At 39.7% G+C, this 20,378-nt stretch overlaps 1 protein-coding gene across 2 annotated transcripts in view; it reads left to right on the top strand.

Annotated features, from left to right (window-relative positions):
• galnt7 (UDP-N-acetyl-alpha-D-galactosamine: polypeptide N-acetylgalactosaminyltransferase 7) overlaps positions 1 to 17,237 on the top strand; it is a 145,258-nt gene extending 128,021 nt beyond the window's left edge. Inside the window, exons 7-12 of one of the 2 annotated variants that reach the window (XM_063049485.1) lie at positions 4,218 to 4,335; positions 4,689 to 4,811; positions 6,447 to 6,665; positions 7,597 to 7,695; positions 11,132 to 11,260; positions 15,441 to 17,237. In XM_063049485.1, coding sequence (XP_062905555.1) covers positions 4,218 to 4,335; positions 4,689 to 4,811; positions 6,447 to 6,665; positions 7,597 to 7,695; positions 11,132 to 11,260; positions 15,441 to 15,578 — 826 coding nt within the window. In that variant the 3' untranslated portion in view covers positions 15,579 to 17,237. The remainder of the gene's footprint in view (positions 1 to 4,217; positions 4,336 to 4,688; positions 4,812 to 6,446; positions 6,666 to 7,596; positions 7,696 to 11,131; positions 11,261 to 15,440) is intronic. The other variant, XM_063049484.1, reaches the window with a different exon arrangement.
• The last annotated feature ends 3,141 nt before the right edge of the window (positions 17,238 to 20,378 follow it).

Raw genomic sequence — 20,378 nt, 5'->3', positions numbered from 1 at the left:
TTCCAGCCCTGACGAAGTCTTGGCCTAAAACATCGACTGTTTATTCCTTTCCATAAATGCTGCCTGACTTTGGAGTTCCTCCGACATCGTGTGCATGTTGATACTGGGATTCTTGCTGACTACTGTGTTGTGACTTCAATGTGAGCAAAGTCACGGTTGCTGACTTTTCTAAATTTCTAAACATTAAAATGTATATAAATTTGGGAAAACTGAAGGCATTAGATGGAGTACTTCTACTTCATAGTAACGCATCTTATACTTTGCACAAGGTGATAGGCAATAAAATGTTGATAGTTCTTGGCATTGGATGAGTGCAGCAGGCTTTAACTTGATTCAACCTTTTTGATAGCCTTAAATTCTTACTGCACTGACCTGGTGTCAGAAACGAGATTCTTCTTTTTGCTCTCGTAGGAGAGCCTGTTTATGATTCTGCTTTCTTGTTCTAATTGCTTCAGTCCCATCTTTCCTAAATAAATCACAATGCTCTGCGGATCAGACCAAATGAAAAGCTAGTGACCACGCATGGGGTTCTGCTGCCGCTTGTATGTCCCTGCATTTTAAGATGCAGTTCTAACACAATTCTTCCTTCTAACTGTAAACTGAAATCACTTCAGTTATGTTATTATTTTGTGCATAAATGTGCTTTTTATTGGTATAATATGTTACATCCAATCCCGTGATCATTGTGAAACGTATGTTTTCAATTTGCATTGAATGTCATTTTACCAAATTTAGTTCATTAATAAAATTACCAGAATTATAATATTGGCTTAATGAGAGGAGTAATTGGCTAAAATAGATGAGGAACATAGAACCTTTGATCTTGAAAGATTTGTGCACTCTGCTGCACCCAATCCAGATTCAATAAGAAGTCCAGTTAAGGAAACTCCCATTCTACGTAGTAAAAGCATTGCAGTGATAAATTTGTAGTTAAAGGCATTTCTAACTTCGAGTCTTGAAAGCATTAAAAGAACTTCAGTCCTAAAGTAAGTTTAAAATTTTGTCTGGATATATTTCTTCCCACATAGTCAAGGCAGGTACAAACATTTTATAATTTCATTGATATGATTTGCTTTACGTTACCTCCAGGTAGTTGAATATTATCTACACTAAAATTGTCTCAACACAATTAAGATTAAATTTTAAACATTCTTCCTGTCATCTGATATGGAATCATAGAAATGTTTGGCACAGGGGGAAGCTATTTGCCCGTTCAAGTCCGTGCTAGCCAAAGAGAGACCTTGGGTTAATCTGGATATGTGTCTCAGGAGAAAATTCTCAGTACTGGCAGGTATCTTTAATGATCTGCACTATTACCTTCAATGTGCCGTACAGTCTTTGATGATCTGAAGAACAGAGCGTTTAAAGATCACCACCTCTTACCTTGCTCTAAACTCATGGTCTGCCAAATAGCTACATTGCTTGCCCCCACGTGCACTTCTGAGGCATGTGCTAATAACATCATGTACTTCAAAGAACTGAAGATGTACCAAACAAAATGCTGTCTCCATAACATCCCCCAAGCCATTGGTAGGAGAAGCATCAAAATATCCCCAGTATTGGGGACAGAATTGCACTCTATCAGAAGTTTATACCTCATCATTCACATCTGCAACAGAATACTCCAAGATCCATCATGGTGAAGATTGCAGGGTTAACAGATGAATGGATTCAAGCATGTTCTCGAAGCCTCCTTGATAAAGTATTACATCTCCATCGACTTGATCTATGACTCCTGATTGCTGCAAGCTTAGAAGGAGCTAAGTGAGGGAACGTTTGGGATGGCATCGGCAACTTTAAGTCTGTTTGTTTGGAGTACACAGAAGCATAGCAAATGGAACACACCACCTCCCATATAGTCCACCTGCCTACCCCATCTAGCAAATCTTGTCCTACTTATGGCAAAATCTGCGTGGGCCACTTTGGCTTCATCAGTCACCTCCTGACACCTCTATGACCTTCCTACCATCGAATGGGACATCGCAGTGCCTGACTGAATATGATTCCAACAGAAGTTTGGACTATCCAGGTCAAAACATCTTATTTGATTTGCAGCCCATGAACCGCATTACACATTTACTCTCTCTACCACCAGTGTATGACAGCTGCAATGTGTACCATCTACAAAATCCAATGCATTTATTCACACAGGTCACTGTGACAACATTGACCTCTGCACCCCAGAAGAATAAGGGCAGCAGGTCCATAAGAATAGATTCCAGATAGATTATCCTAATATATCACATGAACATTGAAATATACAGTGAAATGCATCATTTGCGTCATCAGCGAGGATTGTGTCGGACAGCCACGCCACGCTTCTGGCACCAGCATAACATGCTCTTAGCTCACAAACCCTAACTGTAAATCTTTAGAATGTGGGAGGAAACCAGAGCACCCAGAGGAAACACACGCAGTCACAGGGAGAACGTTAAACTCCTTACAGGCAGTGGCAGGAATCGAACCCCGATCAGTGATCGTTGGTACTGTAAAGCCTTGCACTAACCACTACACTACGGTGCTGCCCAATACCTGCAGATTCCCTTGCAAGCTGGACACCATTATTGCCGACTCTAAACCCTGGAACCCTCTCCCCTCCAGACAGAGGTGGTCTTTCACCAGAAGAACTGCAGTTGTTCAAGAAGTCAGTTCACTACCACCTTATAGTTACGGATGGACAATAAATAGTTGTTTTGCCATTGATACCCAAATCCTGAGAATAACCTGACAACGTACACCCACAATGCTGGAGGAACTCAGCAGGTCAGGCAACATCTATGGAGAGGAATAAAGAGTAGACATTGCGGGCCAAGACCCTTCATCAGGACTGGACTTACAGAACCTACAGAACTGGATTGGAAGCAAATCATCCTCAATTTTTGAAGGACTACAAAGAGCTACTCTCTGTTCTATCTACACCTAACTAATGTTTTGTACCATTCAACATGATCTGTCTGCTCCTGTATCTACCTTAGCAAACAAAAAATAAGTGTCCTGATTGTCTGCTTAACTGCCATATTTATCATCGTGCTACCTTCACGGAGTTATGAACCATTCCTCTCCATTTCATAACATCCTACTTTTTAATCTAATAGCTTTGATGAGGTAGAAAAGTTGGATTCAAGCCACGCAACAGAGTTGAAATCTGTTCTGAGTCTTGAGTGGAAAGCCCAAGTCTAATGGTATATCAAATGAAAGTAGTGTAAGCCGCAAACTCGGGTTTAGATTAAGTTGCTAAACAAAAGAATATGTCAAATATAGGGGGAGATAGTTGGAGATTGGAAACAACTAGTGAATAGAAAGTGCTTAAACAAAGCAGGCAATGTTTGAAGTATATATATATGATTTTCTGGGGAAAGAAGTACAAAGGTTAAAAGGATATAGGTTTCATTGCTTAAGTATTAGAAATACAGATGTGGAGCATTATAACTGAAAGCCAATTGCAAACAGATTGAGACTTGCAGTCAGAATTAAAGTAAATGAGTTAGAATAGAAGGAAAGTACAGGGACATGTCTGTCCTCAAACTGGCAGGATGTAGTTGTGTATATAAGCTACAGATCCAGCTCGACAAATACTGTTAAAGTGAAGGGGTGGGGTTAGGTCAAGATAAAGGTAAAACTAATTCTTCCTCTTAAAATGGGTCAAAGGTTCTAAACTTGATACTTCCATCCTTGTCTGTTAGTTAAAAACATTGTGGAGTTCTGTTACCCACCATAAATGACATGTAAAATGAAATAAAAAGCAAAAACTGAAAATGTGAGCAACTTAAAACAAGAAAAGATGTCTTGGAGACACTCAGCAAAACACTGAAGAGATTACAGTTAGTTTTTTTTTCCTTATTTGTTGAAATTTTTTCACATTTTGTGTCTTAAGTTGCATTCCCCTTTTTCATAAGCCTATAATTTTAAGGCATTTGCTAAAACCCCCAAATGATTATTAGCCTCACTCTATCTTTTGGTCTTGTGTTAACTAAATGTAACACTTGTTTAATACATGATACTCCCTAACTATTAAATTAATTAATGTATCAAGATTAATGGTTGCCTGTATCTCAACCTTGAAAATTTTCCTGAAATAGACGTATTCTTTGGAAAAGGGCACTGCAGCTTTAAGTTATATGAACTGCAAATCATAGAATCTTAGGTGCAGAAAGAATAACTCAACAACTGGAAACTCCCTAACTTGGTGTCCATTTATCTAACTATAACTTTCCCAGGTCCCCAGCTATGGCTGGGGGGTTATTCGCTATTGAACGGGATTTCTTCTTTGAGCTGGGGCTGTATGATCCTGGTCTTCAGATCTGGGGAGGTGAAAACTTCGAAATATCCTATAAGGTAATGTAAACATATAGACTGAATGTTCTCTTCAATGTAAAATGCATTTGATGAGGGGAAAAAAGACATCAAAACTATTGGAATATTATTAGAAAGGCTTTACAATGTTAACTCAATTCAGGATTATGTTACCATGCCAAAATTTAGCAAAAAATATTTTTGAACAATTTCCACTGTTAAAAACTTTTATGGAAAGTTTTATTTGTGGGAAGTGCTCTATTCTGAAAACATTGAGTGAAATGTTTCACTCAATGCTCGAACACGCCTTGTAATATAATAACTGAGAAATGAAGTCAAAGATATTTATCCCCACCCAACAAGTGTTCCCTTTTGTCTCTTTCGTGCCTTTACAGATCTGGCAATGTGGAGGAAAATTGCTGTTTGTACCGTGTTCTCGTGTTGGTCATATTTACCGCCTGCATGGGTGGCAAGGGAATCCACCACCCGCTTACGTTGGGTCCTCTCCAACATTAAAGGTATGTCTCTAATTATTTACCCATCTATGGCAGCAATATCCGGGTTTGTTTTCTGCTGCTGTCTGTGAGGGGCTTGTACATTCTCCCTGTAACCGTGTGTGTTTCCTCCAGTGATCTGCTTTCCTCCCACGTTCCAAAGATGTGCAGGTTAGGGGTTAGTAAGTTGTAGTCCTGCCTGTGTTGGTGTCACCTCCAAGAGGACCACAATCTTTTTGTAGGGTTTGGAGGCTTGCGTGCCTCAACGGCCCAGAGAGCTTTGTTGGCAAGAGTCAGGGCCTTGTGCTTTGGCTCTTGGCAGGGTCACACATGCCAGACAGGTCAGGGTAGAGGCCAGACTAGGAGTGGCTCAGGGGGTTCCAGGTTTGGGGGTTCAGCTCAAGGCTAACCACCATAACTGGTCAAAAGAAAATTGTTACAGAAACAGCAATGAAGAATCTTTCTATATCTGTGTGCAATGGTATGGACAGATAGAGATGGAGGACCTTCATTGCTGCCTTAAACACCAGCTGCATAATAGGCAGTAAATAAGTAAGAATGTTGGTGCCAGGATCATGGTTACACATGGGGGCTGCCTCCTGCACATCCTCCAGCAAGAACTTCAATGACTCAGTATTCAAATTTCTCTTCTATGATTACTATAACATTGGCACTAGTTGCCAATAGCTCTTCTGTGTTACTTTTTTTCTAGTCTTTTATGATTTATTTTGTGCGAACTTTGAGTAATTTTCTACTTCTGCTGACCCTACAACAAAGGCATTACGTACCACAGTACCAAAGGGTCAGGTTGGTTAGTGGATAGACAGGAAATTCACTCTGCGCACATTGTTATATTCACCGGGCGGTAGTGTAGTGGCAACTGCACTAGACGTCGAGGCCAGTGGCCCCAGGTCTGAATCCAGCCAGCTGTTTGCACGCTTTCCATCTGTGCTGATTTGAGCATCGAGCTAGCAACTTGGCCTCATAAAAAAGAAGGCAAAAATGCTAAATAAGTGACAAAGTTGCCACTCAATGTGCCACAGGGCGCAGAAAGGAACAACAACATTGATATATTAAAAGGTGAAGGAAGGAAGTAAATTGCTGAAATGCAATCCTAGTGGCTGTGTGTACAGAGTGAAACACAAATAGGAAGAGCACAATATGAGACAGCCTTCAGGAGAGATTAGCAAGGGTCTTCAACCTGAAACAGCTGTTTCTTTTCCACAGATGCTGCCCAACCTGCTGAGTTTTTCCAACATTTTCTGTTGTAATTAAGGCAAGTTAGTGAGAGCTTCTGTCATCTAGCCAGAAACATAGAATCTATATTGTGAGAGATGCAAATTCCAAGAATGTGCTGTGTATCTAAATAAAAATGGTGATAATCAGAACTGTTGCTATGCAAAAATGGTGACCTGCAGGGTTACTGCAATGTAGAAGTCAGCAGCAAGGTAGTCAGCGTAGTCTGAGTTAGAGACAGCTAAGAGCACGTTCAATAAAAGGCAAATTTCTAGATTTTTATATTTATTACACTCTCATGGACAGCTTATATGTCAATTTCTTTTTCTCTTGTAAGAGTTCATTTTGGATTTGTGTGGATTGTTGATTTTTTTAAATCACTGGTGTTGGTCATGGATTTATTATGTCACCAATACTTTACAGAATTATGTTCGTGTTGTTGAAGTCTGGTGGGATGAATATGCTGACTATTTCTATGCAAGCCGTCCAGAAACAAAAGCCTTGGCTTTTGGGGATATATCAGCACTGAAGAAGTTTCGGGAGGACCACCACTGCAAGAGTTTTAAATGGTTCATGGAAGAAATAGCTTATGATATACCAGAACACTACCCATTGCCACCAAAAAATGTAGAATGGGGAGAGGTAAAGCTACTAATTCATTCTTGATGAATTTATGTTCTCACAAATGTCAGGGAAAGCACTATTGCCTGCAGCTTTATTAAGATTAGCTGTATGAATGGTTGCAGTAGCCTCACTGCTGCCTGTTGAATGGAGTTGAATATAGTACTCCTGTACTTGGAGGTTAAGAGTGAAGACGCCAGATTTGTTCTGGAGGGACAATCATTGTTCATGCTTTATTGGTCTTGTCCAATTCTCTCTGACAGTGAGGAGAATACTTGGAGTGGCTGAGAACAGAATTAATTCGGCTGTGATGATAGCCTCTATTCACCCTACGGACTTTCATGGAAATTATAGAATCCACTTGGACCAGGCTTCAGTGTGATTTTGGCTTTATCAAGGAATGCAATATATGTGCAGTGAAGTCCAAATATCAAATTAATTATGGTATCAATTGTTAAATCTAAATTGCATGAATTTTAAAATATGAAACCATATGTTTACTGAGATAAACAAGTATTCAATGATAGAACATAGAACATTACAGGCTAGTATGTGCCCTTCGGCCCGCAATGTTGTTCTGACCTATTAACCTACTCAAAAATCATCTAACCCTTCCTTCCAAAATAGTCCTCCATTTTTCATTCATCTGTCCATCTAGGAATTTCTTAAATGCTCCTAATCTATCTGCCTCTTCCACCAACACCCCTGGCAGGGTGTTCTACATATCAACCATTCCCTGTGTAAAAAATGTTACATCTTACAAGCCTTCCTATACTTTCTTCTAATCCTCTTAAAATGATGCCCCCTGGTATCAGGCATTTCCTTCCTGGGAAGAAGTCTCTGGCTATTCACTCAATCTTGTACACATTGTAGAACCTTAGTCTAGACCTGAATCAATAATGACACAGCCTTTACCACACCAGCTTTATGGTGCATTCACTTTTCATTTCAGATCAGAGGACATGAAACAGATTACTGCATTGACAGCATGGGCCACACCAATGGTGGGTTTGTCGAACTGGGGCCTTGCCATCGAATGGGCGGAAATCAGGTAATCTTTCTTTCAGATTTACAGCAAAAAGCAAAAGATTGAGAAATTCAGAGTAACCAAAGCAGCAAGCAGGACTCAGCAAGAAATCTCTAATTTTAGTAAAAAGCCAGATCAGACTTGCATTTCAGTTTAGCATTGGCTTTGCAGATGATTTAATGATTCAAGAAGGTGGCTGAATGCCTGTGTAACACATTTGATATTCAACAGCAAAACACTGTAGATGCTGGAAATCTTGAGATAAAGCAAAAAAAAATGCAAATTCTCAGCAGGTCAAGTGGTATCTGTGGAGTGAAAAGCAGAATTTGTTTTGGGTCAGGGAGCTTCCATTAGAACTGGGATTTTAATCAGTTCTGATGAAGGTTCAGTGACCACCTGTTGTTTCTTTCTCCACAGATGCTGCCTGATCTGCTTCTAAGCATTTTCTATATTACTGCAACATAGAGGCTGCTTTGCAGGGTTCTGCTTAATTGAACACAGATGGATCATAAATGGCCTGCCCTTGAGTCACTCTGTTTGACAACGCATTTTTAAAAGAAAATAGGTTAGTTACCAACTCTTGAATCATTAGAAAACTCCACAACTAAATGAAAAGTTCAAGGTAAGATCTTGTACTATCAGAAGAAAGCTATAAACTAGATATGAAGGAAACTGCAAAACAACAGACACTGAGAGAGCACTTTATAAATTCTATATTTCTGTCGTGTTTGTTTGTCAGTGCCAAGTGACACAATTGTCCCATCCAACAGGAACACAGTATACCATCTACTTTCGTTCACAGCACACATCTATTCAATTAATACCAGCTTCTGGAGCATTCAGTCTCACCACTATTCTTGCCAATTTCTCTGCCCTTAATTCATTGTAAACTGGTGGTACTTCTATCTAACCATCCAAGCTGGTGCAATTCTGTCCACTTTCCCCATCTTTAAAATCACCATCCCCGTTATAATATTGCTAGGTTCCCTTACTCCCACTTAGATGCTCTCTGCCTTGATCGAGTTTTAATTCCTGTTTCCAAATCTTTCCATGGCCTAGCCCATCCTAACTGTGTAACCATCTGTAGCCCTTAGAGCTATAGGCCCTGTACTTTCACTTCCCCAGTTCCAATTGCTGCACTGTTAGCTGTGCCGTCAGATGTTAACACACTAATCTTAAGAATTCCTTCCCCAAAACATGTCAGACTCTACTAATCAAAAAGCCCACCTCTTTAACCAAACTTTTGGTTAGATATCCTATTATCCTCTCACACGATTAAATGTATTGGAAGCCATTCATGTCATTCACACTGTGATGGCTGACTGGATTAAAGCTCATGTTTAAATGCATGTTGCTGTGAGCATGTTCTATTTTCATCTCAAAACACCAGTTCCACTTTTGTTCTCATGGCCTTCAAATTTTTCTTTCTTGTGCCCTTCATTACCATCCCTAAGTCACTGACTTCACTCAGTGGCCCTGTCTTCTGCAGTACTCATTTAAGTCATTCTGACTATGTACTTTGTGTATAGTTCATGTTTTTTAATCTTCTCACTTTGCAGTCTGAGGTGTTCACCTGATTCAAACAGGCTTCAATTGTACCTATGCCTAAAAAGAACGTGGTAACCTAACTCAATGACTATAGTCCAGTTGCACTTGTGTCCACTATGAAGCGCTTTGAGAAGTTGCCTGAGAAGTGACTTGGGTCCACTCTAATTTGCCTACTGCCACAGCAGGTCAACCGTAGATGCCAATTAATTGGTTCTTCACTTAATCTTGGAACATCTGGACAGCGAAGATGCATATATCAGGATGCTCTGCATTGACTACAGCTCAGCATTCAATACCATCATCACCTCAAAAGTAATCAGTAAGCTTCAAGTCCTAGGCCTCAATACCTCCTTGTGCAATTGGATCTCAATTTCCTCACTTGCAGATCCCTGTCATTTTGGATTGGCAACAACATTTCTCCCACAATCTCCATCAGCAGAGGTGCACCACAAGGCAGTGTGCTTAGCCCCCTGCTCTACTCACTTTACACTTATGACTGTGTGGCTAAGCACAGTTCCAATGCCATATTTAAGTTTGCTGACGACAACACTGTCATTGGCCGACTCAAAGGTGATGACAAATCAGCGTATAGGAGGGAGATTGAAAATCTGACTGAGTGGTACCACAACAACAACAACATCTCACTCAATGTCAGCAAGACCAAGGATATGAGGAGGTTTCCAGAGGTCCATGCACCAGTCCTCATTGGAGGATCAGAGGTGGAAACAGTCAGCAACTTTAAATTCCTCTGTGTTATCATTTCAGAAGATCTGTCCTGGGTCCAGCATGTAAGTGCCATTGTGAATAAGGCATGGCAATGCCTCTACTTCCTTGGAAGTTTACAGAGATTTGGCATGACATCTAAAACTTTGACAAACTTCTCTAGATGTGTGGTGGAGAATGTATTGACTCATTACATCACAGTGTATTATGGAAACACTAATGCCCTTGAATGGATAATCCTACAAAAAGTAGTGGATATAGCCCGGTCTATCATGGTAAAGCCCTCCCTACCACTGAGCGCATCTACGTGGAGTGCTGTCACAGGAAAGCAGCATCCGTCATAATTATTATTTCTTTTTTTCTCTTTCTTTTTGCATTTGCACAGTTTGTATTTTTTGTTTTGTTTTGCAGATTGGTGGTTGTCCATTCTGTTGGTTCCAGTCTTTCACTGATTCTATTATTTTTCTTGTATTTACTGTGATTGCCCGCAAGAAAATGAATCTCAGGATTGTATATGTTGACAAATATGTACTTTGTTAATAAATTTACTTTGAACTTTGAAGAATGTCAGCCAGCAACTGCAATCATCACCTTGCAAAATATAAGCAAGAATGGAGTTGAAGAAATGTAGGGCCAATTTATCTGACACACAGATTCAAGCCCACGGAATGTGATCCACCTCCAACCTTTGCAGTCAGGAGCATCAAACGATAGGCTGATGGCTTAAGGAGCAAATTCTCTTAAATGTAAGATGTTAAGTCTGATGCAATTCTTCCTTTTGGCCAGTTCAAATTATATCTGCAAAGTAATAACATCTTTTCAACACATGTAAAATGCTGGAGGTCAACAGGTCAGGCAGCATCTATGGAAGGAAATAAATACTCAAGTTTCAAGCTGAACCCCTTCAAAAGGACTGCTTCTCAGCCTGAAACAATGACTGGTTATTTCCTCCACAGATGCTGCCTGACCTGCTGAGTTCCTCCAGCATTTTGTGTGTGTTGCTCTGGTGTTACCAGCACTTATTTCACCACATTGCTCATTAGGTTCAGAAACACTTTTCAAATAAACTTTTAAGCTTAACATATTGGAAACCAAGAAAAGTTCTTATAATTGCAAAGTTTTAATAGTCATTGTTTTATAGTAATGAGAAAAGTACTTAAAGCCTCATAAACTGAACATTATCTTTCAGCTGTTCCGAATCAATGAAGCCAATCAATTAATGCAGTACGATCAATGCCTGACCAGAGGAGCTGATGGCTCGAAGGTTATGATTACACACTGTAATATGAATATATATAAAGAGTGGCAGTATATAAAGGTAAGGTCAATGTTATTACCACCACTTTGTTGTAAGATTGAACAGACTAGGGCTCTCATCCATAAAAGCAGCAAAGCTAATGCACAGCCAGATTGGGGTCCTTGAGGTTAAAGGAAATAAAAGAGTAGGCAGAACATAGCTGTATCTACTTGTGAGAAAGTCTGAACCAAGAGCCATGACGACCACTTAAGTTCAAGTTTATTGTCATTCAAATATACACAGGGTCAAAAATGACCTGGAACTCAGGACGGCTGGCGTTTGCAGGATTCCCTATGAATGCAGAGCAGCGTATATCGGCCAGATGGGGTGCGTGATGGAAACCTGCATGGGAGGTGTATCTGTTTGGGTTACCCGGAGAAATCGGCAGAAGCAGAACATTGCCTTCACAGTGGCCGTAAGATTGACTTCGACAGCACAAAACTACTGTGCCGCACCAGTGGGTTTTGAGACTGGTAAAGGAAGGAAGCCATTTAAATAAAGCTAGGGAAAAAGAATTTAAACAAAGACAAAGGTCTTACTCCAAGTAAGAACTGAAATTCAATTGTAAATAAAGTGGGTCAGCAAATTTGATGAAGACTAACCAATCAGGAGGGATTGACGACAGGGGAATATACACCACTAGACTAGACATGCCTAGGCTTCACCCCTGATGAAGACGGCAGTGTTTGTCATCAAAACTTTGATTAAAATTGATACCTGTACCCGGCTGGAAACTAGAGAAGAGTTTACTTGTAGAAAAAGCTATTATTTCTCTGTTCCACCAGCATTTTGTGTGTGTTGCTTATTTCTCTGTTCTTTTGTTTTACTTCTTTCTTACTTTGAAACTTTAATCTTTTTACTTTAAAATATATTCACTATATAACTGGAGCAACTCCATAATAAAGATGACACCACAGTACGTAACTCATCCTTTTGGTAACGCAAAGAGGGGTTTGTTCAGATAAAGGTTATGGGTTAAGGGTAAATGGTGAAATGTTTAAAGAGAACATAAGGGTGTGAGAGAGTGGAGCAAGCTGCCAGTACAAGTGGTGAATGCGGGTCCGATTTCAGCACTTAAGAGAAATTTGGATGAGTACATTGATGGGAGGGGTACGGAGGGCTATGGTCCGGTTGCAGGTCGATGGGACTACTTCAGCATTAACTAGATGGACCGAAGGACCTGTTTCTCTGGTGTAATGCTCTATGACTCTAAAGCAGAATGGTCTTTAGCCAGAAAATGCAGGAATGTGATGTTTACTTTCACAAGGTGCAGCCAAAGTGAAAAGCAAAGGCGGATTTTAGGAAAAGCCAGAGGAGGGAGTAGAAGGGTGTGCTGATGGGCAGAAAGAAAATTAAGCAAGAGGTGGCTTGTACGAAGTGGGAGATGTGACATGATACCGTGCTTACAAAATTCAGCCGTAGTTTTCACCTCCAAATGCAAAATGATTTTTAATTTGTAAGTCATGATGAGCTATAAAATACTTAACATTTGTTTTATTTTTATATAAGTATGTATATTAAAATCACTTAGAGCTGTTGAAAACTGAACTGAAATCACTACGTTACTGTGGAGAAACTCATAATAAAGATGTCACTGCAGTACGTGATTAACCCTATGCTGAAGGACTGAGAGGTTTGTTCTATGTTAAATGTTGAAACAGCAACTCAGTAGTGTCTTGAATGTTTTAAAGCCCATGCCACCTTTAACATTTGAGGCCTTCTGCCATTAAGTTACATTTTTCCTTCACTTTGCATACCTGTACTGAATTCACATATTTATTCCCTTTCCCAGTTGCTTCTATTCTCACAAATTGGCATCTTTCTATTCTTTCTCTCCTCCCCAAGAACCAACATTTTATTTCCCCTTAAACTCTTGGACTAATACCCCTTTCTTCACAAATGGTCTGAATGAACTACAGGAAACTGTCTTCTATCCCAACACAAACTAATCACCAAATAATTTCCACCTCCACATTATTTTCTCTTGTTCCACATCATTTTACCCTATCCTCCCCTCTTCTTCACCATCCCCATCTGCTTGAGTTTTCAATTCTAAGCCCAATACGAGCTTGAGTTGTACTTTGTGCAGTTCTATCATTACAGTTCAAACGTCACTGACAATGGCACATTTTGAAGATGCATTTGACAAGAGTTTATTGTTTCATTAAGTGGTTATGATTGTAGCAAGTCAACTATTTTGTACCGATAATATTCCCATTAATGATATGTTAATCATTTTAAATATTATTGTTTAGTTGGAGGAGAGGGAATGTGGTTGGTTGTTATATATTGTTTTTAGGTCTGTTCGTTCGTTATGTGCCGTATGAAGTGGGTGATCATGGTCTTTCCATGACCATGATTGCACTTGGCAAATCTTTCGACAGAAGTGATTTGCCGTTGTCTTCTTCTGGGCAATGTCTTTACAAGACGGGTGACCCCAGCCATTATCAATTCTCCTCAGAGATTGTCTGCCTGGCATCAGTGGCCACATAACCAGGACTTTTGATGTGCACCAGCTGCTCATACGACCATCTACCATCTGCTCCCATGGCTTCATGTAACCCTGATCAGAGAGCTAAGCAGGGTACTGCACCTTTCTCAAGGGTGACCTTTCAGCTAGCAGAGGGATAGAACACCTCCTTTGGTAGAGATGTATCTCCACAACACCACCCGAAAGTCTGTGCATGACTGAAAACACAAGAAGCAGGAGTAGGCCACCATCGTTCAATATGATCATGGCTGATCTGCGCTACGCCTGATCTTCCCTCTGTGTCAGTTCCATGGAGTCCAAGTTTTCCCAATCTTTCAAAACTTCATCTGCATTCTCTTTAAACGCCTCCACTGTTCTAGCCTCCAAAATCCTCAAGGAAGAGAATTCCAGAGTTTTACCATCTTCTGAGAAGCTATTACTCTACTGTATACTTCAAATTAAATGACTGCTCTATTATCTTGTAAGTACGTCCCCTTATTTGAGACTCCAAATAGAAGAAACTTCTCAACACTAATTTCCTTAGTAGAAACATCTCAACATCTAATTTATCATGCTCGCATATTTTTCCCATAAGAGGAGCAACTGGGAATGGGTAGATTCAATAAAGGTATGAAAAGTAAAGGATAAGGTGCAACCTAATTAAGAGAATTTCACTCGGATTTTGTATGTTTAATTTAGATCACCCCTTATTCCACTGAACTAAAAGAATGCACGTCTAACTTTTTGAACCACTGCTGATCAGGCAATCTTTCTTCTCAGGAATTAGCTTAGTAAATCTTTTGCAGACTTACTCAATGCTATTTTAACCTTTTTTTAAAACAAGGGGATCAAAATTGGGCACGTGCAGCCCACCCACTCCCTGTACAATTTTAACAATGCGGTAATTTTAAAATCCAGTCCTATTGTAGTAAAGGTCATTGCGCTATTTGCTTCTTAATGACTTGGTGCACCTTCCTGCTAACTGCATGTTTCACGTCCGAAAACACATAATTCCCTTATACACCACCATTTGGGTATTGCTCTGCTTTTTGATTTCCCCCTATTGACATGCCTGATCTCACACTTTAGAATCCATTTGCTAAGTGTTACACACTCAGCGTACCTAACTTAGCAAAAGTTTCATTGCACCCTCGTGCATATAACAGTAAATTAACCTGAATCTGAATCCAATCACTCTAAATATCCACTGCAACAGGTTTTTTTGCCTATTTCTGTCATAAGCGGACTCGGATAGCTTCCACTCTGCCCCTTCTCCAAATTATTAATTTGGAGAGTAAAGGGCCAAGGATTGGCTCTTAAAGGTGAAATATTTAAAGGGAACGTCAGGGGGAAAGCTAATTCACTCAAGCTAATGGTGTGAGTGTGGAATAGGGTGCCAGTGAAAGTAGTGATTGCAGGTTCAGTTGCAACTTTGAGGTAGGTTGGGATAAGTATATGGTTGGGTTGGTTATAGTGGGCTGTGGTCTGGATACAGGTAGGTGGTATTAGACAGAAAACCAGGTCGGCACGGGCTAGTTGGGCTCTGTCTGTGCTGTAGTGCTCTATGACTTTGTGACTGATCCTTGGGGTACTCTCACCAGTTACATCTTTCCAGCCTGCAAAAGATCCCCTTGTACCAAATTTACCTTCTAAATAATAACCAGTCTTCAGTCTGTGATAACACTCTTCTCTCAGTGCCAACCAGTGAAATATCTCCATCTTTCCTTTCAGACACTGCATAGATTCACACACATTCCAACGGGCAAGTGCTTAGATCGCTCCGAAGTGCTTCACCAAGTTTTCATCTCTGATTGTGATTCTGCAAAGACCTCGCAAAAGTGGGAGATGAATAACCTGCTGGCGGTGTAATTTGTCATGTAAATGTACAAGATGAAAATTATCTGTATATTGCTGCAAAAAACTGTACAGCTTAGTGTGTAAATATTTTTGACACTTTCATTTCAATGAAGGATCTAGAAAAATTGTGATTATGTAATAGTCAAAATTATGTAATTACAAATCACAGTATAATTTTTTAATACTTTGGAAGTTCTTAGATGTTTACAACTTATTTTGCTGTTATCTTGACAAACTTTACCTTAGTAATAAGGTGCAATCCAATTCTTTGGGGGATAACACTCAGGGGCGCTCAACATTGGTTGCTTTTCCTCAATAGATTTGTTTCAGTAAGTACATTGTAATTAGGGTCAACTAATTTCCCCAGTTAGACCAGAGCTGGATTTTAAGTTCTAAACTATCCAGTATATACATCACAGGTAGCCCAACGAGTTTTTCATTAAAATGTGTGTTTTATCCAATAACTATTGTCTCTGATATTGAGAGTGGTTGTCTGTGAGGTTCCAAGGGCTCTTGTTTGGTCATTTTGAAACTTTGCTATTGGTGGGGGGGAGTTGGTGATGGTGTTCTTTGCCCATATCAATTTGATTCTAACAATGTCCGTTGCCAAAAGGAAAAGGTGCTATTAATGCTGCAGACATTGATCATTATAAATAAACAATACATTCCTTTTAACGCTAAGTACAGAGATAGGATATGGTAAAAATCGTTCTCAATCTTGTGAATTTGTACAATCCCCTTGGGACCAGTGTCATCAGTACCTGCTCCGTACATCAACCAGATGGTCAATTTAACTTGACAATCTTTAAACTCTTTGTCAAAAAGATGAAAAATTTTTGATTTTCATCATTGTTTTAGAAATGATCTCAAAAATCCTTTTCCAAGATCTCAGCTAGTTTATGTTTGGAGCTTTGCTACTTTAGCCTCTTTAAGCAGTAAAGCTTGCTTTATACCTATTTATTAAAAGAATGAATATTTGTCTTAAAATGTTTGTGTTTTATACTAATTGATAATCTAGTATTACCATTTTTTAAACATCTTGAATTTGTTGCTCAAATTCCCTTTCCATAGATGACCAATTCCTCCAAATGGTTTTATATAAAAATGCTGCCAAATATATCATTCGGGAAATTAGCTGGTCTTGAAAAACTCTGTGCCATATGAAATATATTTTTCTACAATGTACTTGAATGTTGGTAGGAATAAAGGTATTTAACTTTATACTATAATGTCATGGCTGCAGCAGTTGATCACAAAATATAAGTTATTTTTCTTTCCATAAGCACTTCCAGATTTAAAAAAATATTAATTACTTAAGGTTGTTGTACTATTTAAGTCGAGCACTTTGCTGCAATAGAGCTTTCTGTAAATGATTGCAGAGGAGGTTCAAGATTCATCAGCCAAAACACTCCCTTTATAACTTAATCTATTGCGCAAGTTTTCTTTTGGTTATGCACAGATGTTGACAGACTGTAAATATTCCCACAAATGGCGATTCCTGTACATACTGTAAAATGGGGGTTACTTTAGCGGGCTAAAATTTGGGATGGAAATGATATCCAACTCTTCAAAATTCAAATGGTTGTTTGTTCTGCTGTACATTTGTTCTGAAGTTGTCATCAAGCCAAATAAAAACAACTACAACATATTTAAACAGTCTTTGCCAATGTTCAGTGCGTTCAAAGTTTTCAACCATATATACAAGATAGTGATTGACAAATACAGTAAGAAAATTTGGGACAAGCTTGCTCATGCCAAGAGTGGTGGAAAAAGTGGGTAGTAAGTTGGAGGAATATTATAAATTCTAGTAAGCTAATAAATAAATAAATAAATATAATAAACATGATATTCTCTAGATGCAGAAAATCCAGAGTAACATGCACAAAATGCTGGAGGAACTCAAGCAAGTCGGGCAGCATCTCTAGAGAGGGGTAAAGAGCTGGTGTTTCAGGCCAAAACTCTTCATCAGGACTGGAAAAGAGGGGGGAAGAGGCCAGAATAATGAAAGATAATAGAAATAGAAGGGAGGTGGGAGAAAACTCATGCAAAGACTCAATCAGATGAACTGAATAGCTTAATTCTGTGTCTCATATTCTATATAGTTTGTATGTGTACAATTTTCCTAACTTGATGTTATTTATTGAGATACAGTGCAGAATAGGCCCAGCAATCCCCCAGTTTAACCCTAGCCTAATCATGGGACAATTTACTATGACCAATTAACCTATCAACTGATGCATCTTTAGACTGTGAGAGGAAACCGAAGCACCTGGAGGAAACCCACACGTACAAACGTACAGCAGTGGGAGTTGAACCTGGGTTGCAGGTACGGTAAAGCTATGCTACTTGTGCCACAAGTGAAGCCTGGTGAGAAGAATGTGCTGTGGGTGAGTGGGGTAGAAGGAATGAAGTGAGAAACTGGGAGGCGGCAAGGGCAAAGGGCTGAAGAAGGAGGGGAGAGTGAAGCACAGGAGAAAGGGAAGGAGGAGGCATACCTGACACAGGTGAGGAGCAGAGAAGGCGTAAGAAGGGAACCAGATGGGAAGCGGAAAAAGAGAGCAGGGAGAAGTTGCCATGAGTTGGAGAAATTGTTGTTCATACTGTCAGGTTGGACACTACCCAGAAAGAATATGTGGTGTGGCTGCTCTTTTTTTTTCCATTTGTAGTCATCCAAATTAACTGTGATGCAAGGTGATCAACACAAGTGAAAAAAACATGCATGTGGGTTTGGTTTTTCTCTACCAAAGAACTTGGTCTGCTCCCTTCACCTGCATAATCTCGATTCCCCTCCAATCCCATTCTCCAAACAACAAAGTTATGACAGAGGCTCTGAGAATTTTCTTTTCAGAAGCATCCTATTTTGATAATACCGGTTGAGCATCGTTTATCCAAAATGCTTGGGGCCAGAAGAGTTTTGGATTTCGGATTTTGGAATATATAATGAATAGCCTGGGATCGCCACCATTCCTGACTGAATTTACGTGCTACCAGTAAACAGTCTCACACTTGTTCATCACACATATGTACTTAACAGTAAAAATTATTACATAACACTAATAGTGAAAATATAATGAGTGCAGGGTAACAAAAGCAGCACAGCAGCAGCGGGAGAGTTCCTGAATCAAACAACAATGGCAAGCTTTTAGTCTCCACCTACGATGCCATGTTTTGATTAAAAGATTACAGCACACTATTTGTATTTCACTTTTTTTAAGGTTTTATGTAAGGTATATCAAAAAAATGAGCATTGGAGATTTCCTCTGGTGTTAGATTTTCATCAGCAGCAATCTTCACAAACTTACCAATGCTGCATGATCATCAAACACTTTACCTTTAATGTTCTTTAGAGCTTTAAAAACGTAATGCCATGCCTTTGCTTAATTTCTGCAACCAGTCTGAATATTCACAATTACCTTCAATTTTCACTTTGTCATGTTAGATCTTTGCTTGTTTCACAAGCAGCATACCGTTAGTGGCCTATGTTCATTGTGATGCTGACAAATGCATTCTTTCAATACACGGTCGAGATCTTTATCTTTTGCTTTTTGCAGTGTTTTTTTTTCTTTTTTTCATTACCTCGGTTCATTACATATGTGAGGTCATTTCTCTGAACTGTCTGTGATGTGCATTGCCAGGGAATCTTCCCAGCATCATGTAGAACTTTCCATTTGTGTGACGTCATGACAGTGCTCGAAGAAAAGATTTTGGAATTTGGATAAGGGGTGCTCAGCCTGTACCATGAAAGGGATTGTTTTTATGCAGTTAATTACAACCTGGAAAGTACAGTTTAATTACCTGGTGGAAGAATATTCAATATTTTTCTTTGAGAATGTTTGGTTCAGTTTCTATTTGATGACCAGATTCCCATTTTAATTTGGTTGGTGGGCTGTTTAAAAAAAAAAGCATAAAACATAAGGCAGAGGTAGCCCGTGCCTCAACCTTGCACTGTCATTCAGTAAGTCCACAGCCCAGCTGACCATAGGTCTCAGGGTTATGTTGTTCACAAATCCTTCCGTTCCCTCATCATCTAAAAATGCCAGCCCTGATGACAGAGCACGGAGGGTAGAATTCCCCTCTGATCAGCAAGGCTTATCACTCCCAGGTTTGCTTCCCTATTACTGACTTCCTATTTTCCATCTTCTCTTGTGCTCATGGGGAATCCTGTCTGCTGGGACAGACTCTTTTGCTGAGATGTTCTTTTATGGGGGCGGGGGGCATGCAAACAGACATTTGTTGCCTCTGTTACTTTCGAACAACACTTCCACAAAAAAGTTCATCGGGCGTCGATTTAATGATTGCACAAGGAGTTCAAAAGGTGAATCAGCACCAGGACATGCCCTCTTCTCATTGCTACCATCAAGGAAAGAGGTACAGGAGCGTAAAGACGTACACTTCAGGAACAGCATCTTCACATCCAGCAGCAGAGTTCTGAATGGACCATGAACACTACATCACTTTTTGCTCTCTTTCTGCATTACCTATTTTTTACTATGTTTTTATAGTACTTTTTTATGTATCGCATTATACTGCTGCCACGAAACAGCAAATTTCACAACCATTATCAGTGAAGATAAACGTAATTCAGAAGCATTTGGGTGTGGAAGTACTGGCTGATCACAATGACAAGGGCCCAAGTCAAAAAGTTGTGGATTCAAGTCTTATCCCAGAGCACAGATGCCATCTATTCCAGCCCAGTACTGATGGCGTGCTGCAACTCTAATTTTACATATTAACTAAGGCTTTACCTACCCTTCCCGGTGGAAGTAAATGTTCCTCTGGTATTATTCTGAAAGACGGGAGGGCTGGGGGGAC

The sequence above is a fragment of the Mobula hypostoma genome, chromosome 5 (genome assembly GCF_963921235.1).
Source record: "Mobula hypostoma chromosome 5, sMobHyp1.1, whole genome shotgun sequence".
NCBI classification, from domain to species: domain Eukaryota; kingdom Metazoa; phylum Chordata; class Chondrichthyes; order Myliobatiformes; family Myliobatidae; genus Mobula; species Mobula hypostoma.
Note: the sequence above shows the minus strand (reverse complement) of the source record. Positions and strands in the feature narration are given on the sequence as shown.